Source organism: Schistocerca gregaria, chromosome X (assembly GCF_023897955.1).
Source record: "Schistocerca gregaria isolate iqSchGreg1 chromosome X, iqSchGreg1.2, whole genome shotgun sequence".
Taxonomy (NCBI): Eukaryota; Metazoa; Arthropoda; class Insecta; order Orthoptera; family Acrididae; genus Schistocerca; species Schistocerca gregaria.
In genome coordinates, this window is record NC_064931.1 from 600,098,125 (window position 1) to 600,120,385 (window position 22,261).

Sequence of the window (22,261 nt, forward strand, 5' to 3'; positions counted from 1 at the left end):
ACACACGCGAGACAGATATTGAACTATTTGATCGTGTTTGCAGAAAATTAATTTCTTTTCATTATTCGGTATTTGTTACAGTGAAATTTGTGGGAATTAATAGATTTCTTGGTTTTATGTTCTGGTTGTTAATTTTCTGTGCATGTGCAATTTTCTGTATGCACTCTGAAGAAATGCACGTCTTGGTTGCATAGGTATTAGTGCGACATCATTATGATGTCAAGTACAAAAAAATTTATTACTTGTCATCGCTTGATTGTTACACTGTGAGGCAAGTGACCATAAACACAGCTTGCCCATTTCCATTTCAATATGAGGTTTCGTGAGCTCCTGATGTGTGGCCCTTAACGTGTACAAATTTTGCAAACTGGCACTCAAAGTTGTACATGTAAACTTGGTTAGCTACTTGATATGCAGAAATCTGTAATTGCAGCTCTTGTTGCTTTTAACCTTTGCAGATACATTAAATTATCAAAGCTTCATCTAATATATCACTACTAGCTGATAAACCTGGCATTGCCCAGCTATTTATTTATGTCTTTTGGTTTGACTTTGTGCACTTGGAATTTTTTAGTTTGATTTACAAAGCAGCTTTGTGTACAACATTGAAGTAGTATTGTTGAGAGACATGAATGAAGACCTTTTTTGCTTGACTAACACAGGAGAGAGCCACATAGAAAAGCAAGTGACACTATGATCCACATCCTCATCTGCATCTGCAACAGGCAGTGTCTCGCCTTATGCTATGTTTATAGTCATGGCATAAAATAAGCTCACCAGGAATTTTACATGTTTAAAGTGAAATTATAAATTATTAGGAATAAGTGGGATTTGGACTACAAAAAACTTGCATGTCTGTGCTGCTTCCCAACAAAATTTGGAATGAGATTCTGCAAAAAGTGATTTAAATTTTAGGGCCACAGCAAGTCTTGACTTGTTATCTGGATTGGGTACTTGAGACTGCATGGTCCACGGTCTTCCAGCCTTTGTTGCGTATGCATAAAAACTTGACAGTTTCTAAGCATTTGTATTCGTAAACAAAACATAATCAAAGTGTAATGACTAGGCACCCAAATGACAAAGAAAACTTAATAAATTCATTTTTCCTAGCAAAAAATGTAAATGAAACCAATCAAAAGAAGCGAAGCGATGTTGTTAAGTTTTTAACGTACAAAGTAAAACCAGTCAATTCCCTGGTAATTTGTATTCATAAAGATAAGATTGTGTCATTTTAATTCTGTCCCTGACGTAAACTTCCAGGCATACATCTGTCACTGAAAAGGGAACATTCCCAGGTGTAAATAAAATATCTTGTTGAAACCTGGTGGGTCTGTAGAGGGATCAAAATACTGCAATTTTATGCCTAGTTTCACTATTAAGGGATAAAACACACCCTGAAAGGTAATTTGACATATCAAATTTAGAGGGAACATCTTCAAAGCCTTGATATATAAAAAATGTGTTTCATATTGAAGCTGAACTGTAATTGAAAACTGTGTAATCAACTTCTGTAATAAATTGAAATTTTACAAAATACCTTAACACTGTTAATTAATTAATTTTTTTTATTAAAACATAAATTAAAGAATATTTCATGCCACAGTCATCCATGTATAACAAGGATCATTTCTGAAATTCAGTTTTTAGCAAATGTGCTGTACACAATGTGCTGTTGAAATCATTCAGTCTGTAGTGCAGTAGTTGCTCATTTGTTTTGTTTTGAAAACAACTGTCTGTCTATTTAGTAAGCAAGTCAGTAAGGCTCCAGTTCTCAGCTGATACATGTCTACAGAGCAGCAAATTAAGTGTTTATCTTTTTCTGTGTTTTACATGTAGCATGTTTATTAAATTTCTAGTGTGTTTCTCTGTTTAAGAGGTTTAGTCTCACGTTTTTATACCTGTAAATTCATTCAGTCTGTAGTGCAATAGTTGCTCACTGAACAGCCAGTCAGCTAGGTAGCTCATTAATGCATCAGTGTCCACTGGTGACACATAAGGAGGGTAGCTAGTTGCTTATCTAGGATTGTCTGCTTTTATAGTTCACTTCTTCAGTTAGTCTTGCTAAGATGGGTAGGATGTGTGCATGCTTTGCGTGGACACAGGAGGAGCTGGCTGCAGTTTGCGAACAGCTGAATGTGCTTTTGGCTACGGTCAGTCATTTTCCGCCTTGAGTGATGCGAACATGTTTTCATCGGCCACTCACCATGCTGTGAGGGCAGATCCAGTGTGTTGGATGCACTAGGAGGTGCCTTGGAAGCAGAGCCCATGGGCAAAGCAAGTGACACCTGAGGTGCCTCGTGTGACGTGCCAGATTCTCCACCACTAGTACACCCTAAGGCAGCAGCCTCAAGTTTACTGACTGTAGCCAAAAGTACATTCAGCTGTTTGTGAATTGTGGCCGAGCTCCTCCTGTGTCTGCACACAGCATGCACACATCCTACCCATTGTAGCAAGATTTATTGAAGAAGCGAACTATAAGAGCAGACAATCCTAGATACACAAATTGCTATGGTTGTGATGTGACACCAATGGACGCTGATGCATTAATGTGCTACCTAGCAGACTGTTTAGCGAGCAACTATTACGCTACAAACTGAATGAATGAAATACTGATTGGAGGTGACTTCTACCCACCGAGTAGAGATTGGGATGTTTATGGATTCATTGCAGAAGGTTGACACACAGTCATGTGAAATACTTCTGAACATGTTTTCTGAAAATTGTCATGAGCAGCTAGCTCATCAGCCTACATACAGTGGAAATATCTTAGACCTTTTAGCTACAAATAGGCTGCACCTTATCAACAGTGTCAGTAAGAAACAGGGATTAGTGATCATGATGTCGTTATAGCAACTATGATTATGAAAGTTAGTAAATCAGTCAAGAAGGCTAAGAGAGCGTTTCTGCTAGATAGAGCAGATAAACAGTTATTAACATCTCAGTTAGACAGTGAATTAGCATCACTTAGTTCCATTGAGATGGTTGTGGAACATTAAAAGCAAGGTTTAAGCAGATTGTAAATTGTGGTCTGGAGAGTTAAGTTTCTAGTTAAGTGGATAAAGGATGGAAAAGACCCACCATGGTTTAATAACAAGATCTGGAAAATGCTGAGGAAGCAGAGGATGTTGCACTCTTGGTTCAAAGGGGACAGCATAAATGATAAGCGAAGGTTAGTAAAGATTCGAGCGTCTGTGAAAAGATCAATGCACAAAGGGTACAACCACTACCACTGTCACACCTTAGCAAAAGATCTGGCAGAGAAACCAAGAAAATTCTGGTCATATGTAAAATCATTAAGCGAGTCTAAGGCCTTCATTCAGTCCCTGGTGTGGCAGTTGAAGAGAGCAAAAAGAAAGCTGAAGTTTCAAATTTCACATTCAAGAAATTATTTGCACAGGAGAATCGTACATACATACTGTTCATCTGATCATCACACAGACTCATGTATGAGTGACATAGTACACTACTGGCCATTAAAATTGCTACACTAAGAAGAAATGCAGATGATTAACAGGTATTCATTGGACAAATATATTATACTAGAACTGACATGTGATTACATTTTCACGCAATTTGTGTGCATAGATCCTGAGAAATTAGTACCCAGAACAACCACCTCTGGCCATAATAATGGCCTTGATACGCCTGGGCATTGAATCAAACAGAGCTTGGATGACGTGTACAGGTACAACTGCTCATGCAGCTTCAACACGATACCACAGTTCATCAAGAGTAGTGACTGGCGTATTGTGATGAGCCAGTTGCTTGGTCACCGTTGACAACATGTTTTCAATTGGTGAGAGTTCTGGAGAATGTGCTGGCCAGGGCAGCAGTCGAACATTTTCTGTATCCAGAAAGATCCATACAGGACCTGCAACATGCGGTCGTGCATTATCCTGCTGAAATGTAGGGTTTCGCAGGGATCAAATGAAGGGTAGAGCCACGGGTCGTAACACATCTGAAATGTAACATCCACTATTCATAGTGCCATCAAGGTGAACAATACGTGACCGAGACGTGTAACCAATGGCACCCCATACCATCACACTGGGTGATACACCAGCACAGTGATGACAAATACATGCTTCCAATGTACGTTCACCGATACGTTGCCAAACACAGATGCGGCCATTATGATGCTGTAAACAGAACCTGGATTCATCTGCAAAAATGACGTTTTGCCATTCGTGCACCCAGGTTCTTCGTTGAGTACACTATCGCAGGCGATCCTGTCTGTGATGCAGTGTCAAGGGTAACCGCAGCCATGGTCTCCGAGCTGATAGTCCATGCTGCTGCAAACGTCATAGAACTGTTCATGCAGATGATTGTTGTCTTGCAAATGGCCCCATCTGTTGACTCAGGAATCGAGACATGACTGCACAATCTGTTACAGCCATGCAGATAAGATGCCTGTCATCTCGACTGCTAGTGATACGAGGCTGTTGGGATCCAGCATGGCGTTCCGTATTACCCTCCTGAACCCACCGATTCCATACTCTGCTAACAGTCATTGGATCTCGGGCAACGCGAGCAGCAATGTCGCGGTACGGTAAACCGCAATTGCGATAGACTACAATCCGACCTTTATCAAAGTCGGAAACATGATGTTATGCATTTCTCCTTCGTACACAAGGCATCACAACAACATTTCGTCAGGCAATGCTGGTCAACTGCTGTTTGTGTATGAGAAATCGGTTGGAAACTTTCCTCATGTCAGCACGTTGTAGGCATCGCCACCGGCGCCAACCTAGTCCGAATGCTCTGGAAAGCTAACCAATTGCATATCATAGCATCTTCTTCCTGTCGGTTAAATTTCACATCTGTAGCGAGTCATCTTCATGGTGCAGCAATTTTAATGGCCAGTAGTGTAATAAGCATACCTGGTGTAGAGAAACAATTGAAGGGTTTGAAAGCAGATAAATCACCAGATCCAGATGGAATCCCAGTTCGATTTTACGAAGAGTACTCTATGGCATTGGCCCCTTATCCAGCTTTCATTTATCATGAATCTCTTACACAGTACAAAGTCCCAAGCAACTGAAAAGAAGCGCAGGTGACTCCAGCATATAAGCAAGGTAAAAGAATGGACACACAAAATTATAGACCAATATCCCTAACCTCTTTTTGCTGCAGAATCCTTGAACATATTCTCAGCTTGAATATAATGAACATTGTTGGGACTGAGAAGCTTATGTGTACGAATCAGCATTTTTTATATAAAAAGCATCACTCGTGCAAAACTCAGCATGCCCTTTTCTCACATAATAAATATACTGAGATCTATGGATAGAGGCCAGCAAGCAGATTCCGTACTTCTAGGCTTCCGGAAAGCATTTGACATGGTGTCCCATTGCAGGCTGTTAATGAAGGTACGAGAATATGAAATAAGTTCACAGATATACGAGTGGCTCGAAGGCTTCTTAAATAATGAAACCTAGTATGTTGTCCTAGAGGATGAGTGTTCATCATAGACAAGGGTATCGTCAGAAGTGGCCCAGGGAAGTGTGATAAGATTGTTGTTATTATCTATATATGTAAATGATATAGCTGACGAGGTGAGCAGCAGTTGTGGCTGTTTGCTGATGAGCTATGGTGTATGGTAAGGTGTCAAAGGTGAGTGACTGTAGGAAGATACAAGATGACGTAGGCAAAATTTCCAGTATTGTGATGAATGGCAGCTAGCCCTAAATGTGGAAAATGTAAGTTAATGCAAATTAGTAGGAAGATGAAACCTGTAATGTTTGGATACAGTATTACAAGTGTCCTGCCTGACACAGTCAAGTTTTTTAAATATCGGGACATTATGTATCAAAGTTATATGTGGTGGAACGTGCATGTGAGAACTGTGGTAGGGAAGGCGAATGGTTGACTTCGGTCTATTGGGAGAATTTTAGGAAAGAGTGGTTCACCTGTAAAGGGGACTCCATAAAGTGCACTGGTGCAACCTATTCTTCAGTACTACTTGAGTGTTTGGGATCTATACCAGGTCGGATTGAAGAAAGACATCAAAGCAATTCAGAGGTGAGCTGCCAGATTTGTTACCGATAGGTTCAGTCAACAAGTAAGTGTTACGGAGATGCTTTGGGAACTCAGATGGGAATCCCTGTAGGGAAGGTGACATCCTTTTTGAGAAACACTATCGAGAAAATTTAGAGAACCGGCATTTGAAGGTGACTGCCGAATGATTCTGCTGCCGCCAATGTACATTGCGCATAAGGACCATGAAGGTAATATATGAGAAATTAGGGGTCATATGGAGTCATATAGACAGTTGTTTTCCCCTTGCTCTATTTGCGAGGGGACCATGAAAGGAAATGACAAGTAGTGGTACAGGGTACCCTCCACCATGCACACTAAGGTGGCTTGCGCAGTATCTATGTAGATGTATGTGTAGGAATATTTTTGACATACCAAATTACAAATCTAAAAGTTCATTAATATTCTAATAATTTGTTTTATGTTTTAAATTATTTTACATTCAGGTTCTTTTTTCCTTTTTTCTTTTTATTTTACTGTCTCATATACCTACATTTTGTAAATCAAAAATAATAAGTAATTCATTATTATGATATAAAATCATTACAACAATGGTAGACTGTAAAGATATGTCTAAACTGTAGTATTCATTTTACACCATGCAAGTAAAATGAATAAAATTTCTTCACGTAATACACTAGATGGACAACACAGTGTAAAACAAAATTTAGCAGGATGTCAAATTGTGGCAGGTGATCATCTAAATATCCTTATATGTATCAGGCGTATTTAAGTACATTGGAAAAACATGACAAAGTGAATTGATTATGTACTAATTATGGCAGCTGGATTATATTGTTTCTTAAGTGGAGATATCATAACCATTCTGCAGAACTAGATCTGAATATCTCCCCACATTCTTCAAACGAAAGCCATATACGTCTAATGTCTGTACATGTTCTGTTGAGCCTTTTGTCATCACTAGATGAACAAGTTCATTGGCCTCAGGTATGATGGTCAAAATGTTGTTATTGTTGCTTAAAAAAAAATACTGACAACACCCCTTTTCATAGTTTCAAAAGAAACTAATAGAAAGTTTGGAGTGAGAATTCAAGAATCTCTATGAAGCACCAAATGTTTTCTGACAGCATCAAAATCTGATAAAGTACTGTCAGATCACATGAAAAGACATTTGACAGAAGTTGTTGTTTGCAGTGCAGAGAAAAACCAGTTAAATTCTTTGGGTGGTCAGTCTAAACCATTTTGAGTGTAGTACCTGAGGACAAAGAAAATGTTCATCTGATGATTCCAAAATGCGTGACAGGATAGGTACAGCCTTTGGACATATATGCCATTTGATGTCGGAAGAACTGTGTGAGATTTTCAGATCTAGTTCTGCTGAATGATTAAGTCAAATATCCCCTTAAGAAGCGATATATCAATCTGAATAATCAACCAATTCTCTTCAACAAGGTTTTTCAGTGTACCGACATATGCCTATACAAATCAGGATATTTAGAAAATCACCAGCCACAGTTTGCAAATTGTGCTGAATTTTGTTTTTATATTGTGCTGTCCATCGCATTTGTTATTGTGAAGAAATTTTGATCATTTTATGTTCATGGTGTAAAAAAAATTATTTCAAGCATTTCTTTAAGATTATCATTATTGTAGTTATATTGTATCATAATAATGAGTTGCTTATTATTTTCAATTGAAACAATATACATCTGTGAAATGGTAAACTAAAAAAAATGTAAAACGTAAAATAACAATTAAACACAAAAAGAAGTAAAATAGATTATTAGAATAATAATGAACTTTGAGATATTTTATTAGGTATGTTGAAAATACTCAGATGGCACATTATGTTCAGCTTATTTTTCCAAAAATGGTGCTTCGGTAATGAGCCTTCCTACACATGGATGTATGTGGTGTGAAATCTTCTTTAATTTATGTTGTGACAGAAGTTTTTATTTTTCAAAATTAGTTAAGTGGTGATGTATTTTGCAAAATTTTAAATTATTGCGAAAGTTGATCACACAATTTTTATGAAAATTAACTACCTTTAAACTTCTATATGAAACAAATGGTTTTGAAGATATTCCAAATTACCTTTCTGAGTGTGTTTTACCCTGTAAAAGTGAAATTGAGCTAAAACAAAAAAAAATATATATTGCACTATTTTGACCCCTCTACTTACCTGCCACGTTTCATCAAGATCTTTTACTTAAACCTGAGAATGTTTCCATGTGAGTTAAAACTATCAACACCATCTATTGCTTCTTTGGTGTACTATGCCATAGTGATTAAAAGTCAAAACTATTAAACTGACCAGATGACTTTTAGTTAAAAATTTAAATTATGATATCTTTTTTCTGTGTTCAGATTTTGATGACATAAAGTGTGTGTATCTCGCCAAGCTAAGTTCAAGTTACTTACAGAACCCTCACCTCTAGTAGTTTTGGAGATTAGCATGTTCAGATGGACAGACATGACTGTTTTACAGTTTTATTATTAGTGTAGGTAACCACCTTGTATACAATTGCTGCTTCTGTTCTTTCCAAGGCCAGTTTTTGTCTCATTATTACTTACTGAGCTCTCCTTTAAAAGCATCTGTACTGAATATAATGTGCTGCCAAAATTTTGTAACCTTATTCAGCATTGACTCTGTCTGATTTTACTAGTGTGACTTTGTGTTGATTAACTATGTTGTTTTCTTAATTGTAGCATGGTCAGACTGCTCTGATGCTGGCAACATCTCATGGTAACCTGGAAATGGTAGAAATGCTTACAGAAGCAGGTGCTGATATGAATATCCAGGATGCTGATGGTAGCACTGCTCTGATGTGTGCTGCAGACCATGGCTACACTGACATTGTCAAACACATAATATCTCAACCAGACTGTGATGTCACTATTGTTGATTCTGTAAGTACCAGTGTCATAAGTAATCTTCAGTTCATCTTTTTCATATGCATGAGATAAATCTACTTGCATACATTGATTGCTTTCCCAAAAATTAATGTAATTTGATTCTAATTGGAAATATCACCATGACATTTGATACAAGATAGAAACAACACAGAATAGTCAATAATTACTGCTGTATATACCTCTCCTCTGAGACATCATTTATAAGTATAGTTCTTTTACTTGCTGATACCAACTGGTAGGCTACTGAACTGAGAATGGGTGTAGCTACACAGATGTTTGAAAATACATTACAGAAAGTATCACATTAAGGTGCAGGAAATTTTTGTCTAAAAAGATGTACATTGCACTCAGCTATCCTTTACTCACTTTTAGTCTTTTTGGGGATGGTAGAATAGATTCAAAGGTTTTTTTTACAAATGTTTCATATCTGAGTGTGTTTGAACAATTCAGTGTCCTAAAGGAAACCATTGTAAGAGACAATGTAAATGTACTTATCCAGAAGCTTCAGACTCAAATGGAAATATGTAATGCAAATGTGACTATCTGTCACTTGCCAATACTAGAAAAAATCCCTTCATTCATCATGTGTGAAATTATTATTACAAGACAAACATTACATGATGCTTTCTACTACAACGGAAATTACTTTAGGTCAGTTCTCAAGTCTTTCTCAGTGTTAAGTGACAATGTGTTGGAAATGAAATGGAACTTAGTTCAGTGACATGGTTAATCTTTAATCATGATAGTATTTTGTTATAATATTCTCCATAGCATGAGATATCAAAGAAAATTATTAGTGAGATTTATTAAGAAAAACATACCTATCCTCAGGTTTGAATGCCAAAATACTTCCCTGTATATAAGTAAGTTAATGTGCAAATAAAGATTGACAGACTGCAGGAAACAGAATTTCCGAGGTGTGGCATTACTGCTGGAATAGGAGCACAATTACGTGATACTGATGCCTGTTTGGAAGCAGCAACGGAAGAAAATTGGTGGACGCAAATATCCAACTGTGGACCATGAAATGTGATTAACTGAAGAATGATATATTTTTTGGCACACAGCACTGGTGGACTGTCCTACATTTTCCCTGTTGTAAATATAACACTGTGGCATGTGATACAGGTATGACAGCCTGTTTTCATGATTTGATAGTATTTGCTATGTGGGTGCTGCAGACAAATATTTCCCTTGTGAGGATTTGTTTGAACTTACATTACCAATATTTTGGATTTTAATAGATGCTTGAACCACATAGTCACATGGGGCTTTATGTTTTAAACAGTATTGTTGTCAAAATCACATTTCGAAGTCTCTGCCTCAATCATATACTCAAAGGGATAAGTGTAATCACTTCTCAGCAAGCCAGTAATGGCCTGTGCTGAGTTGTGGTGGCCCATAAAGGCCTGTCAGGTAGTAGTGCAGACCTTTCTGATAGCTCTTATTGTAGGTGAAGATGTGTTCACTAAATGAATGTTTCATTTGGCTATATGTTCCAGAAATGTAACATTTTCTAATAATATCATTAATTTTATGAATGGATATTTTATGAATGGGGTTATACCAATAGTCCAAACACAGAGACTTCTTTTTAGAATTTTATGAAGTGGTCTATTGCCACAAATCATGCAGGTAATGAAAGACATTAGAAACACTAGAACAACCGTATTTACAAATATTTAGTTGACAGGGGTGTAAGAATTATCCTAAACATAAATTCCCAAAGTTACTGTAGGAAAGGTGGTTATACCTGGAAATATGAATAAGGGAATGGCAATAAACTGCTAACACACATGTCAAGTGCATTGAGGATTGAAAAAGTTCACAAGAGGTCTTGAGTGGGAGTACATATATGGCATAAAAATGTGTAGTACATGGGAGTACGTATATGGCATAAAATGTGTAACTTGAAGAATTAGCAAACATAACATAGCTAACAATCAGATTATCCTGCAAAATAAGACATATGTTATGAAAAAAAAGTGAACAAACTTGTTACTTTGTAAGTTAGACTATTCATCCCATACAGCTACTCTTCATGGCTTGTTGCTTGACCTATCAGCTTAGTTGTGGTTTGTTTTTCTTAGAAGCATTATACATATGTGCTTGCTGAATAAGGTTTAGTCCATAGCGCAACAGAAAAAGCAAGGAAACTCTTTATTGTTGAATAGTGCTTTTTATGTACACACATACATACCAGTTGTGAAGATCAGTAAATAAGTAAACATTCTACAAATAGTAAGCATACAGAGATGCTCAAGCTACTTTTATTTACCTACGCGAAATAGACCCAGACCAAAAGTAAATGAATATTTTCGAATAACATTTTCCCATTGTCTAATGTTCAATTATCCTTCTAGCAATAAAATGTATTCTATGAAAAAGACAACATGCAGAGAGAGAGAGAGAGAGAGAGAGAGAGAGAGAGAGTGTGTGTGTGTGTGTGTGCGCGTGTGCGTGTGCGTGCGTGCATGGTCCCTGGAGACAAGCGTTTGTGTACATGCGTGTATGTTAAGACACTTGTAACACCCTTATTTTTTGAATCACTTTCCACTTCCAAATCTTTGTATGATGATATGTCTGGGCTATAAGTTAAATGATTTAGAACAACCTGCTGATTGAATTGGGCCAGGAGAAAGGGGGGGGGGGCAAAAATTTAGCATTTGTTTGGGAAAGTAACATGGGATTGCTTTGGATGCTGTACTGCTTAATAATATACATTGGTGATCCAAAACATTATGACCACTGTCCATCGAATGATTGAATGCCACCTGGTGGCATTGTGGGCAAGCGACGCAATAAAAAAAAGTATATAAGGGGAGCAGAGATGAATAGGGAATCATCCTAGTGATGATCGGGCTGCAAATTGGGAAGTCCAGTAACTCTGAATAAAAAAAGTCGGGTTGTACTGGCAAGGCCCCTGAAGACAAGCATCTTGAAAACAGCAAAACTGTTTGTCTGTTTGCATGCTCTTGCCATGAGCATCGATGGAATGTGGTTGGGGGATAGTGAAAACATGAGTAGGTGACAAGGTGTTGGGTGTCCATAGCTCACAACCGCTCTGTAAATCATGCTAGGCTATGATATGTGATAGGTCTGATGACACAGTGACACTCTGGTGCAGGCACAAGTGTTTCAAAGCATGATGTTCACCACTTTGTTGAATGTGGGGCTCCACAGCAGGTGACCTCTGTGTGCTCCAGTGTTAACTTAACGACATCATCAATTAAGATTGCAGTGGGCATGGGATCATAAGAGACTACTTGTGGATGAATGGAAAAATGTTGTCTTGTCTGATGAATAACATTTCTTGTTACACCAGGTCGATGGTTGGGTCTGGATATGTCATCAAGTCTGCTTGAATTGTGCAGCATGTCACAGATGCAGGCTCTTTGGGGGCAGTAGTGTGCTATGGGGGACATTAAACTACACTCCTGGAAATTGAAATAAGAACACCGTGAATTCATTGTCCCAGGAAGGGGAAACTTTATTGACACATTCCTGGGGTCAGATACATCACATGATAACACTGACAGAACCAGAGGCACATAGACACAGGCAACAGAACATGTACAATGTCGGCACTAGTACAGTGTATATCCACCTTTCGCATCAATGCAGGCTGCTATTCTCCCATGCAGACGATCGTAGAGATGCTGGATGTAGTCCTGTGGAACGGCTTGCCATGCCATTTCCACCTGGTGCCTCAGTTGGACCAGCGTTCGTGCCGGACGTGCAGACCGCGTGAGACGACGCTTCATCCAGTCCCAAACATGCTCAATGTGGGACAGATCCGGAGATCTTGCTGGCCAGGGTAGTTGGCTGACACCTTCTAGAGCACGTTGGGTGGCACGGGATACATGCGGACGTGCATTGTCCTGTTGGAACAGCAAGTTCCCTTGCTGGTGTAGGAATGGTAGAACGATGGGTTCGATGACGGTTTGGATGTACCGTGGACTATTCAGTGTCCCCTCGACGATCACCAGAGGTGTACGGCCAGTGTAGGAGATTGCTCCCCACACCATGATGCCGGGTGTTGGCCCTGTGTACCTCGGTTGTATGCAGTCCTGATTGTGGCGCTCACCTGCACGGCGCCAAACACGCATACGACCATCATTGGCACCAAGGCAGAAGCGACTCTCATCGCTGAAGACGACACGTCTCCATTCGTCCCTCCATTCAAGCCTGTCGCGACACCACTGGAGGCGGGCTGCACGATGCTGGGGCGTGAGCGCAAGACGGCCTAATGGTGTGCGGGACCGTAGCCCAGCTTCATGGAGACGGTTGCGAATGGTCCTCGCCGATACCCCAGGAGCAACAGTGTCCCTAATTTGCTGGGAAGTGGCGGTGCGGTCCCCTACGGCACTGCGTAGGATCCTACGGTCTTGGCGTGCGTCGCTGCGGTCCAGCCCCAGGTCGACGGGCACGTGCACCTTCCGCCGACCACTGGCGACAACATCGATGTACTGTGGAGACCTCACGCCCCACGTGTTGAGCAATTCGGCGGTACGTCCACCCGGCCTCCCGCATGCCCACTATACGCCCTCGCTCAAAGTCCGTCAACTGCACATACGGTTCACGTCCACGCTATCGCAGCATGCTACCAGTGTTAAAGACTGCGATGGAGCTCCGTATGCCACGGCAAACTGGCTGACACTGACGGCGGCGGTGCACAAATGCTGCGCAGCTAGCGCCATTCGACGGCCAACACCGCGGTTCCTGGTGTGTCCGCTGTGCCGTGCGTGTGATCATTGCTTGTACAGCCCCCTCGCAGTGTCCGGAGCAAGTATGGTTGGTCTGACACACCGGTGTCAATGTGTTCTTTTTTCCATTTCCAGGAGTGTATGTTTGCATGGGTCTAGGGGTAACAGTTGAAGGCACTATAACAGCTGTCAACTACACAAACATTATTATGGACCACCTGCATGTCGTCTTTCTTCACGTGTACCACATCAGCAGTGGCATCTTCCAGCAGGAATAACTGTGTGTCACAAGGCCAGAATCTCACTACAGTGACGTGAAATAGTCACTTATGAAGAGATGTATGAAATGTAGATAAGTGTGAGCAGAGAAGAAGCAACTGAACATTCTTTATGCAAAATACATAGTAAAATATGTCACATATATTTTTAATGCAAATTGTAGACCTGTGTCAACATGAATAATTTATTTGTTCTTCAGTGCTATAGAAACAGTTGGATATTAGCATTTTTTCAACTCTTTCTTTAAGTATACTAAATGTTTTTATATTCTTTATTTCTGCAGGCAATATCGAAGAAAATTTTAGGTTTGAATTACCACATTTTTTAGTATATGACCTTCTTGTGTACTTCTCCTATGAAAGTCTTGTTTCCTTCTAGTTTCACAATTGTTAACTTTTCTGTCAAATGCTGAAAATTCTCTATGGGATCTAAAGTAACAAACACTTGAACATACACTGACAGAAATAAGATTGCAGCACTATGCAGGAATTGTCACATAAACAAAAGTTGGTAGACATTTTTCTACATCTGGAAGCTGTTGTGTATTCAAATTTCACAACAGTCACATGAGGGTGTGCTAGTAATGCCACTATGACGATGCAGATCAAATTTGCTTTAAATACATGCTGTAACTGATGCCCTTGAGAGGGACTCGGTGAGTTGATGTTAGTCAAAATGTCTTTAAGGCAAGAAAAGACACCCATTATCAACACCTCACTGAGTTTGAATGAGGTCATGTAATAGAGCTATGAGCAGCTGAATGTTCCTTCTGTGAAATGGAGGAAGCCTTTGCATGAATGTTGCTGGCAGCTGTGGTCATGAGAATGTATGGTCAGAAGAAGACTGGTCTCCAGATGGCCATGTGATGCTACCGAGAGGGAAGACCTTCATATTCGGCATATGGCTCTAGCACATCGAACTGCATCTGCAGCAATAATTTAAGCAGCAGTTGGCACCATAGTGACACAACGAACTGTTATAAATCGGTTACTTCAAGGACAGCCCCAAGCCAGACATACTGTAGCATGCATTATTCCACTTACCCCAAACCACCACAATTTGTGATTTCTTTGGTATGAAGCGTGAGCTTATTGGAGGGCAGGGAGCATCTGTGTTCAGTTTTCTAATGAAAGCTGGTTCTGCCTCGGAGGCAGTGATGGCTGTAGTTGGCTAGGGAGCAGCCAGTTGGCATCCTGTAACTAAACTGTCTGCGTGTGCCGCACACACTGGACCTATACCTGGAGTTATGGCCTGAGGTACAGTTCCGTATGACAGCAGGAGCACTCTGTTGGTTGTCCCATGCACCCTGACTGCAAATTTGTATGTCAGTCTGTTGGCTCAACCTGTTGTGCTGTCATTTAGGAACAACACTCCAGGGAATGTTTTCCAACAAGGAAACACTCACCCACATAACACTGTTTTAACCCAACATGCTCTACACAGTGTTGGCTTGTTGTCTTGGCATACTCAGTCACCAGATCTGTTTCTAATCGAGCGCATGTGGGACATCATCAGATGAAAATTCCAGCATCACCAGCAAACACCAGTACCATTCACGTATTGACAGACCAAGTGCAACAGGCATGGAATTTGCCTGCTTGCATTCAACATGCTGGTGGTTATACCGGTTATTAATGTACACATTTCACATTTGCAATGGCTTATCTTGCACTTACATTTAACTGTAAATTTTAAATGAGTGAGTTGTAAAACTTGCATTTCCTCAGAACACCACACTAAAATAACAAGGGGTCAATAAGAAACTTGGACAGTGTTCCTGGAGATGGTCTTGTGTTCAGCACATTCACCGTGTATAGTGAGTGGGTTCACTTTCCAGATTGTTGGAGTAAACAGGACTGAACTTCATCTGAAATAATATCATCATTTGTGGTTAAGTGAATTTTGATTCATTACATTATTAAGAGGTGCACCTCTCTAGATCTAAATTGACATAGATACCTCTCTAGATCTAAATTGACATAGATACTCCGCAAGTCACTGAATGGTGCGTGGTTGGTGGAGGGCACCCTGTACCACTACTTGTCTTTTCCCCTCCTGTTCCACTCTGTATGCCTCCGTATGGGCCCTAATTTCTTGTAGCTTATCTTCATAGTCCTTACATGCCATGCACATTGGCGGCAGTAGAATCGTTCAGCAATCACCTTCCAGTGCCAGTTCTCTAAATTTTCTCAATAGTGTTTCTCGAAAAGGATGTCGCCTTCCCTCCAGGAATTCCTATTTGAGTTTCTGAAGCATCTCTGTAACACTTACATGTTGTTCAAATCTACTGGTAGCAAATCTTGGTGGTAATCTCTGAATTGCTTAGATGAATATGGATTCCAAACACTCAAGTAGTACTCAAGGATAGGTCGCACCAGCATCCTACATACAGTCTCCTTTACAGGTGAATGACTGTTTCCTAAAATTCTCGCAATAGATTGTAACAAATACTTAACAGTGGAGGGCAGTAATTCAAAGAGGTTTAGTTCCATATTACATACAGGGAGGATGGTGGTACAATGATGTGCTGCACTGGATTTTTATTTATTCCTCTCTGTCTGTATCAGACAAGGTTTTATAAATCACTTGAGGTAGTTCCTGCAAAGTTCCTTCAGCAAAGAACCAAGATAGTTCTCTCTCCTATCCCTCCCCCCCTCTTGCCCACATTCCCATTTCTTTATCCTGCTGAGAAATTGTTCTCCCCCCCTCCCGTCTCTCTCTCTCTCTCTCTCTCTCTCTCTCTCTCTCTCTCTCTCTCTCTCTCAACACTCACCAGCAACTTGAAATTGGATGATTTCCAAGTATTTATGTATGCTAGATGTTGTCTTCAATGCTCATGAAAAGCATGGATTTCATATTTTCAGTGTAAGCAAATTATTTGTTTGTGAATTGGATCCTTATTTACTCCTAAGTTTTGCTGTGCTTTTTCATATTGTAATATATTTGCATTAATATTTTGATTTCATTTTTCATAGGATGGAAATAGTGCACTGAATATTGCAATGGAAGCTGGAAATAGGCACATTGGGTTGCTTCTATACGCTCATGAACATTTCTCACGTAGTGGTTCTCCTCATGGATCTCTCAGACTGAAGCGTTCCAGAAGCTCAACTCCAACTTCAAGAGGCACAGTCACTCCATCATCACCACTAATGGCACGTGATGGGTTAGACAAATCAAGTTCGTAATGAACATAAGTATTTCAGAATATAAAGAAGATGAAAACTAAGCCTCAAATACAAATATAGATTTTAAAGATCTCGACTTCTTGGAAAGTATTGGAATTTGAGGTAGAGCCAACACTTGCTTAAAGTAAATAGTGAATCTCCATTTTATAAAGTCATACTTCATTCTTTTAGAGTTAGATATATAGAGGAAATTATTGGAACAATAATCTTGGCCCTAATGATAGATGTTGTGGGGTGGAAGAAGAGGGCTGGAGTGGAAACAAAAGAAATAATTCTCCAATCCATCTGCCCTGCATCTACTTTAATCCTCGGCTCACTTATGACCAAGTTTTTTTTTCCTTTTTAATTTAGGATGATAATTCCATAAATGTTTGATACTGTGACTTGACTACTCTGGTTTTAGTGTGTGTGTGTGTGTGTGTGTGTGTGTGTGTGTGTGTGTGTGTTGGCCCTACCTTCACTTTTGATTCTTCCTAATGAGGTCAGCATCTTTATAAAATCTTTGGTCATATTTGTATTAAAAGAGTGTATTTTTTATATGTTGCTGTCATTTTTCAGCAATGCTATGGACATTTTATAAGTTTGTTCAATAATTAAGAGCAGTTATTTTAATTTTAAACTAATTAAAAATATTCTGTTCCAAAACTAATTTTATGAGCTTATTCTCATAAGTGACAATAGCAGTGGCAGCTGATATATTTTGACTGATCTATTCATTTTGTTGTGGAATTATTCCATTTAGTGAGTTGATCACTAAATTAGACACCCTGATAACTATCACCAGAACTTGCTGTTCGGTACTGAGTATGGGGTGTCCGACTCTTAGACAATTTTTTCTTAAATTGCGCACATATACCATTGCAACAATTTAATGTGAATACTTCACAAGTTTTTGAAGGTATACTTGTTGCAGGAATTGCAAATGTCTTTCATTTTTTAAAATTTTGTTGGGTCTGTCATGCAAATGAGATAAGAGAATTCAGCAAAGTAGTTAGTTACCTATGGAAATGAGGAATTTCATTTGGTAGATGTCCCCATTAGATTCATTAGGATTTAATTGGTGTCTGTATGAACTTATTAGTGTTTTGGGCATTGCCAGCGACTATCAGGACTTTGTGTGTTAGTGGAATAAAATGTGATTCCTATGACCAGATGTGCATTTAAAACTTATAAAATAAGGGTGCTCTCTCAATTTGAAAGTTTCTCTCTGTCGTATGTATTACTGTGATTAGTCAAAACTACTTTCTGGCTGTACAGTTTTTGCCCATTATAAGCAGAAGAATAATCAAAACACAGTTACTTCTTTCTGGTTTACCTTGCGGTTATGTCAACTGCGCACTTAGTTCTTTCCCTCCGCATTTTTATTCAGTGATTATGTAAGTCAAAATGGTAGTTCAAAGACCACTCTGGAGAAGTCCTCAAAGTAATCTTCCAGTGTGTCCAAAACACACACTGTGAAGTTTTAGTAGATGAAACAGGTAACAACCTGAACAGAACCAAGTAGCAGGAAAACATCTTAAATAGGAAATAGGGCCAGACAAGAGTGTTTGCAATTTCTTGGAACTGCTGGGCAGTTGATTTTGGCATTCCCCGAGTCCACATTTCAACTGCCACATTGTATGATTTCCTTTATTTTCTGTCTTGCTGATTGTCATTTTACTTTTGTGCTTCCTGCTTATGAAGCAAGTAAATACTGCTGTTATTATTATTGTTGTTGTTGTTATATTAATTTTAATCTTGTTCCAGTACATCTGGATTTCTATATCTTTGTCTAAACTTTCTCTTGTCATTTTCATGCCAGTATTCTGTAACAGATATATTTTTACAGTGTAAGGCTCTGATTTGTGAGAATATTAGAGGAAGTATAAAATATTTTCAGATTCAGAACTTCATAGAAAAAATATTGGCAGTGGTCTAAGTAATTATTTTTTACCTACCTTACTTTATACACAGTTTAACAAATTTTAAAATATGTTGGTAATGCTCTAAAGGATGAGATATATTAATAGTATTGATGATAAACTGTAATGGCTGTATGTTACTACAGTATTGGTGTTTTAGCAATCCCAAGAATCTTCATTAACAATATATTAGCCATGTATGTCCATCCATAGTTGTAACTGACAAAAGTAACTTTCATGTTGAATATTTCTAAATAAATTTCAGTGCTACTTAAATATTTATTGAAGAAATATGTGTCTGAAATACAGTATTTTTGAATGTATCATAGAAATTCAGTGTAGTAACTGATGTCTGACTACTATAAATAAATATTTTCGTAAAGAAATAAAAATAAGTGCTAATTTTTTAAAATTATCTAAGATTTCAGTGGCTAGTGTGATAAAAAAAAATTGCTGTTGAAAGAATGAAGTTCTTATGCTCACACTGACAATAATATTTCAGTTTATCTGAAACGGTAAGTGTGTTCTAAAGTATTACAGATAAAGTAGTGTTTTGTTTAAAGGGATTGCTATTATTTTGCTAACCATTATAATATATTGCTAGTCATATACATCCAGTTACATGTCTGCCTAAAGAATAGCTTCTTAAAATTAATTTGTTATTGAATTGTAACTTTTTAGACTCGTAGACTTAATTGGCTGAAAGAGAGGACTGAAATTCAGCACTCATGTTTTAACGAGATGGAGCGCGGAATGAGAATTTTTCCATGTACACAGAATCTCATTGTGGACTAAATCTGCCTAGAATGGTTATGCATGGTAGAATTGTGAGGCATATTTAGGCTGATACAAACTAAAAATGTGGGTTATATGCTATTTTCTTAAATTACAAGGAAAGTGACTACCTATGAATGTAAATAAAAATAAACATTATTACTGCAAATAGACTCTTCTATTGAAATAACACACCACACTCTTTGAACAGTGGAAAATCCTGGATGGAATAATGAGAATGTTATGAAAGGATAGATTGCTACCCATCACATAGAGGAGATGTTGAGTTGCAGACAGGCACAATAAAAAGATTGCTAAACATGTGAACTTTTGGCCAGAAGGTCTTCTAAAGTAGGCAAAACACACACACACACACACACACACACACACACACACACACACACACACACACGTCAGCACAACTCACACACGACCTGCGTCTCCGGCCACTGAGCTTGATGAAACTTAGACCATATCTAGAGTGAACTGTTCCAATGTAGTACAGAAGGTAAATAAAAGATACACTCAATGAGATGAACAGAAATGACACTTTTATCCAAAGACAATAATTACATTATAGTTGCTGCATTCATGATGGTCTGCTGGACATTAAGGAAGGTGAGGCATGCTTCATAATAAGGTGTGTGATCACCACAGGCAGCAATGTATGCAGCGTTGCATGCTCTCATGCTGGCCACAAGTTGATAATGAGTTCATGTGGTAGAGCATTCCATTCCTCCACCTGCACAGTTGACAACTGTTGGATGGTCATTGGTGTATGTGGACATGGTGCAATACTTCTCCCCAACGCCTCCCACTCATGCTCAATGGGATTTAAGTGGGGGGAATGGACATGCCAACCTATTCACCAAATAACCTCTCATTCCAAGAGCTCCTTCACCTGTGCTGCTCAATGCGGTCATTCATTGTCATCCATAAGAAGGAAGTCAGGCCCAAATGCAGACCTGAAACGATGCACGTGGGAAAGGAGTGCAGTGTCACAATAACATTGACTGGTGAGCAAACCATGTTCAATGATTCAGAGAGCATTATGCACGAATAAAATTATGCCTCCCCACACCTTAACACCTGGACGATGTAAACAATCATGGTCAACAATTCTATTCATACCCTCCTCGTATGGTGAGAGGTGGGAATTTGTAATGCACCCAGCAATATTGTGAAGCATGTCATCAAAGTACCTTGCAGTGCTAAATTTGAGAACCAAAAAAGGTTAATGTCATTTCACAATAAAGATTTTTCCACGGTTTCCTTAAGTCTCTCAAAAAGAGGCATGGATGGTTTCTTTTATAAAGGCAAAGACAGTTTTTCCCTATCTTCAATTTGAACTAGTGCTCCATCTCTAGTGACCTAGTTGATGATGGTACCTTTTACTATCTTCTTCCTTCATATATCTGAAGCCACAGGATTGCAGGAGATAAGAATCAACATGTCTGAATATGGTGAGATTTTCCAAAGGTTTTGCAGATCCATTCAAATAGGGACATGCTGACATAGGTTTCACATTGTTGCACAACAGTGCTCAATCACTTACTGCTAAATCAGCACATCGACTTTTTCAGTAATTCAAATGAGTGACTGGTTCACCCTTCTTACAGTGTGCATTTGACACAGTGATTTCTTCTGTTTTCTGGAGATGAAGTTGTTCAGCAGATGACATTTCACTTCAGATGAACAACTTCAGGAAAACAAACAGGTGAGAGTCTTTCTGCAGAGGAGATATGAAAGACAGTAGAATAAATGCCTCAATTGCTATGATGATTATGTTCAAAAATGGTCAGCAAATGTCTGTACTACTAGCTGTTATCTGTGGCTGCACTCACATATCAGTAGTTTTGGTATGATGAGCAATGGTGAGTAAACAAAACAAGCTATTGTATGTCCAATAGTGTCCACTGTCTTTATTTCTCTGCCTGTTTGGTTAAGCTTAGCTCCCCCCGACTTTCCCAAAGCAGCAGGAGGCGGCGGCATGTGCACTGTCATTACTGAGCAGTACTTGTGGGTGGATGTGGGCAGGAGCCACACGTGTGTGTCATGCAGTTGAAGTAGCTATAAATTATACAACATGTGCATTATGCAATAAAATGAACAATTTTGTAACATGCTTTATGTTCACTGACGTAAAAACAAAAAAAAAGAAAGAGCCATACCCTACTTCACCTTCTTAAGGGTCTTTTTTACTTTCTACAGTGGCATATGTTCTTCCTCAGTGTTCAAGCTATCGCCATATTAGATTTCATGAAAGCGTAACAGACAGAGTTACTGTCACATTTATAATATTAGTATGGTTTTGTATACAGGATGAACCCAAATTCCTGTGACAAAATTTGGGACCTTGTTCAGAGATATTGTCTGTGTATTTTGGTATAAGGGATCTGTCAATTACAGTGGCTCATCATAGAGTAATTCCATTTTGTTCGATTTCATACCCTCATTTTTGCAGAACAGTGTAGATGTTAACAGATGTGCTGTGGGAGTT

At 39.0% G+C, this 22,261-nt stretch overlaps 1 protein-coding gene across 2 annotated transcripts in view; it reads left to right on the top strand.

The window, feature by feature from the left end:
* LOC126297996 (KN motif and ankyrin repeat domain-containing protein 3) overlaps positions 1–21,923 on the top strand; it is a 381,284-nt gene extending 359,361 nt beyond the window's left edge. For both annotated transcript variants that reach the window (XM_049989312.1, XM_049989313.1), the window contains 2 exons: positions 8,707–8,907; positions 16,874–21,923. In XM_049989312.1, coding sequence (XP_049845269.1) covers positions 8,707–8,907; positions 16,874–17,086 — 414 coding nt within the window. In that variant the 3' untranslated portion in view covers positions 17,087–21,923. The remainder of the gene's footprint in view (positions 1–8,706; positions 8,908–16,873) is intronic.
* The last annotated feature ends 338 nt before the right edge of the window (positions 21,924–22,261 follow it).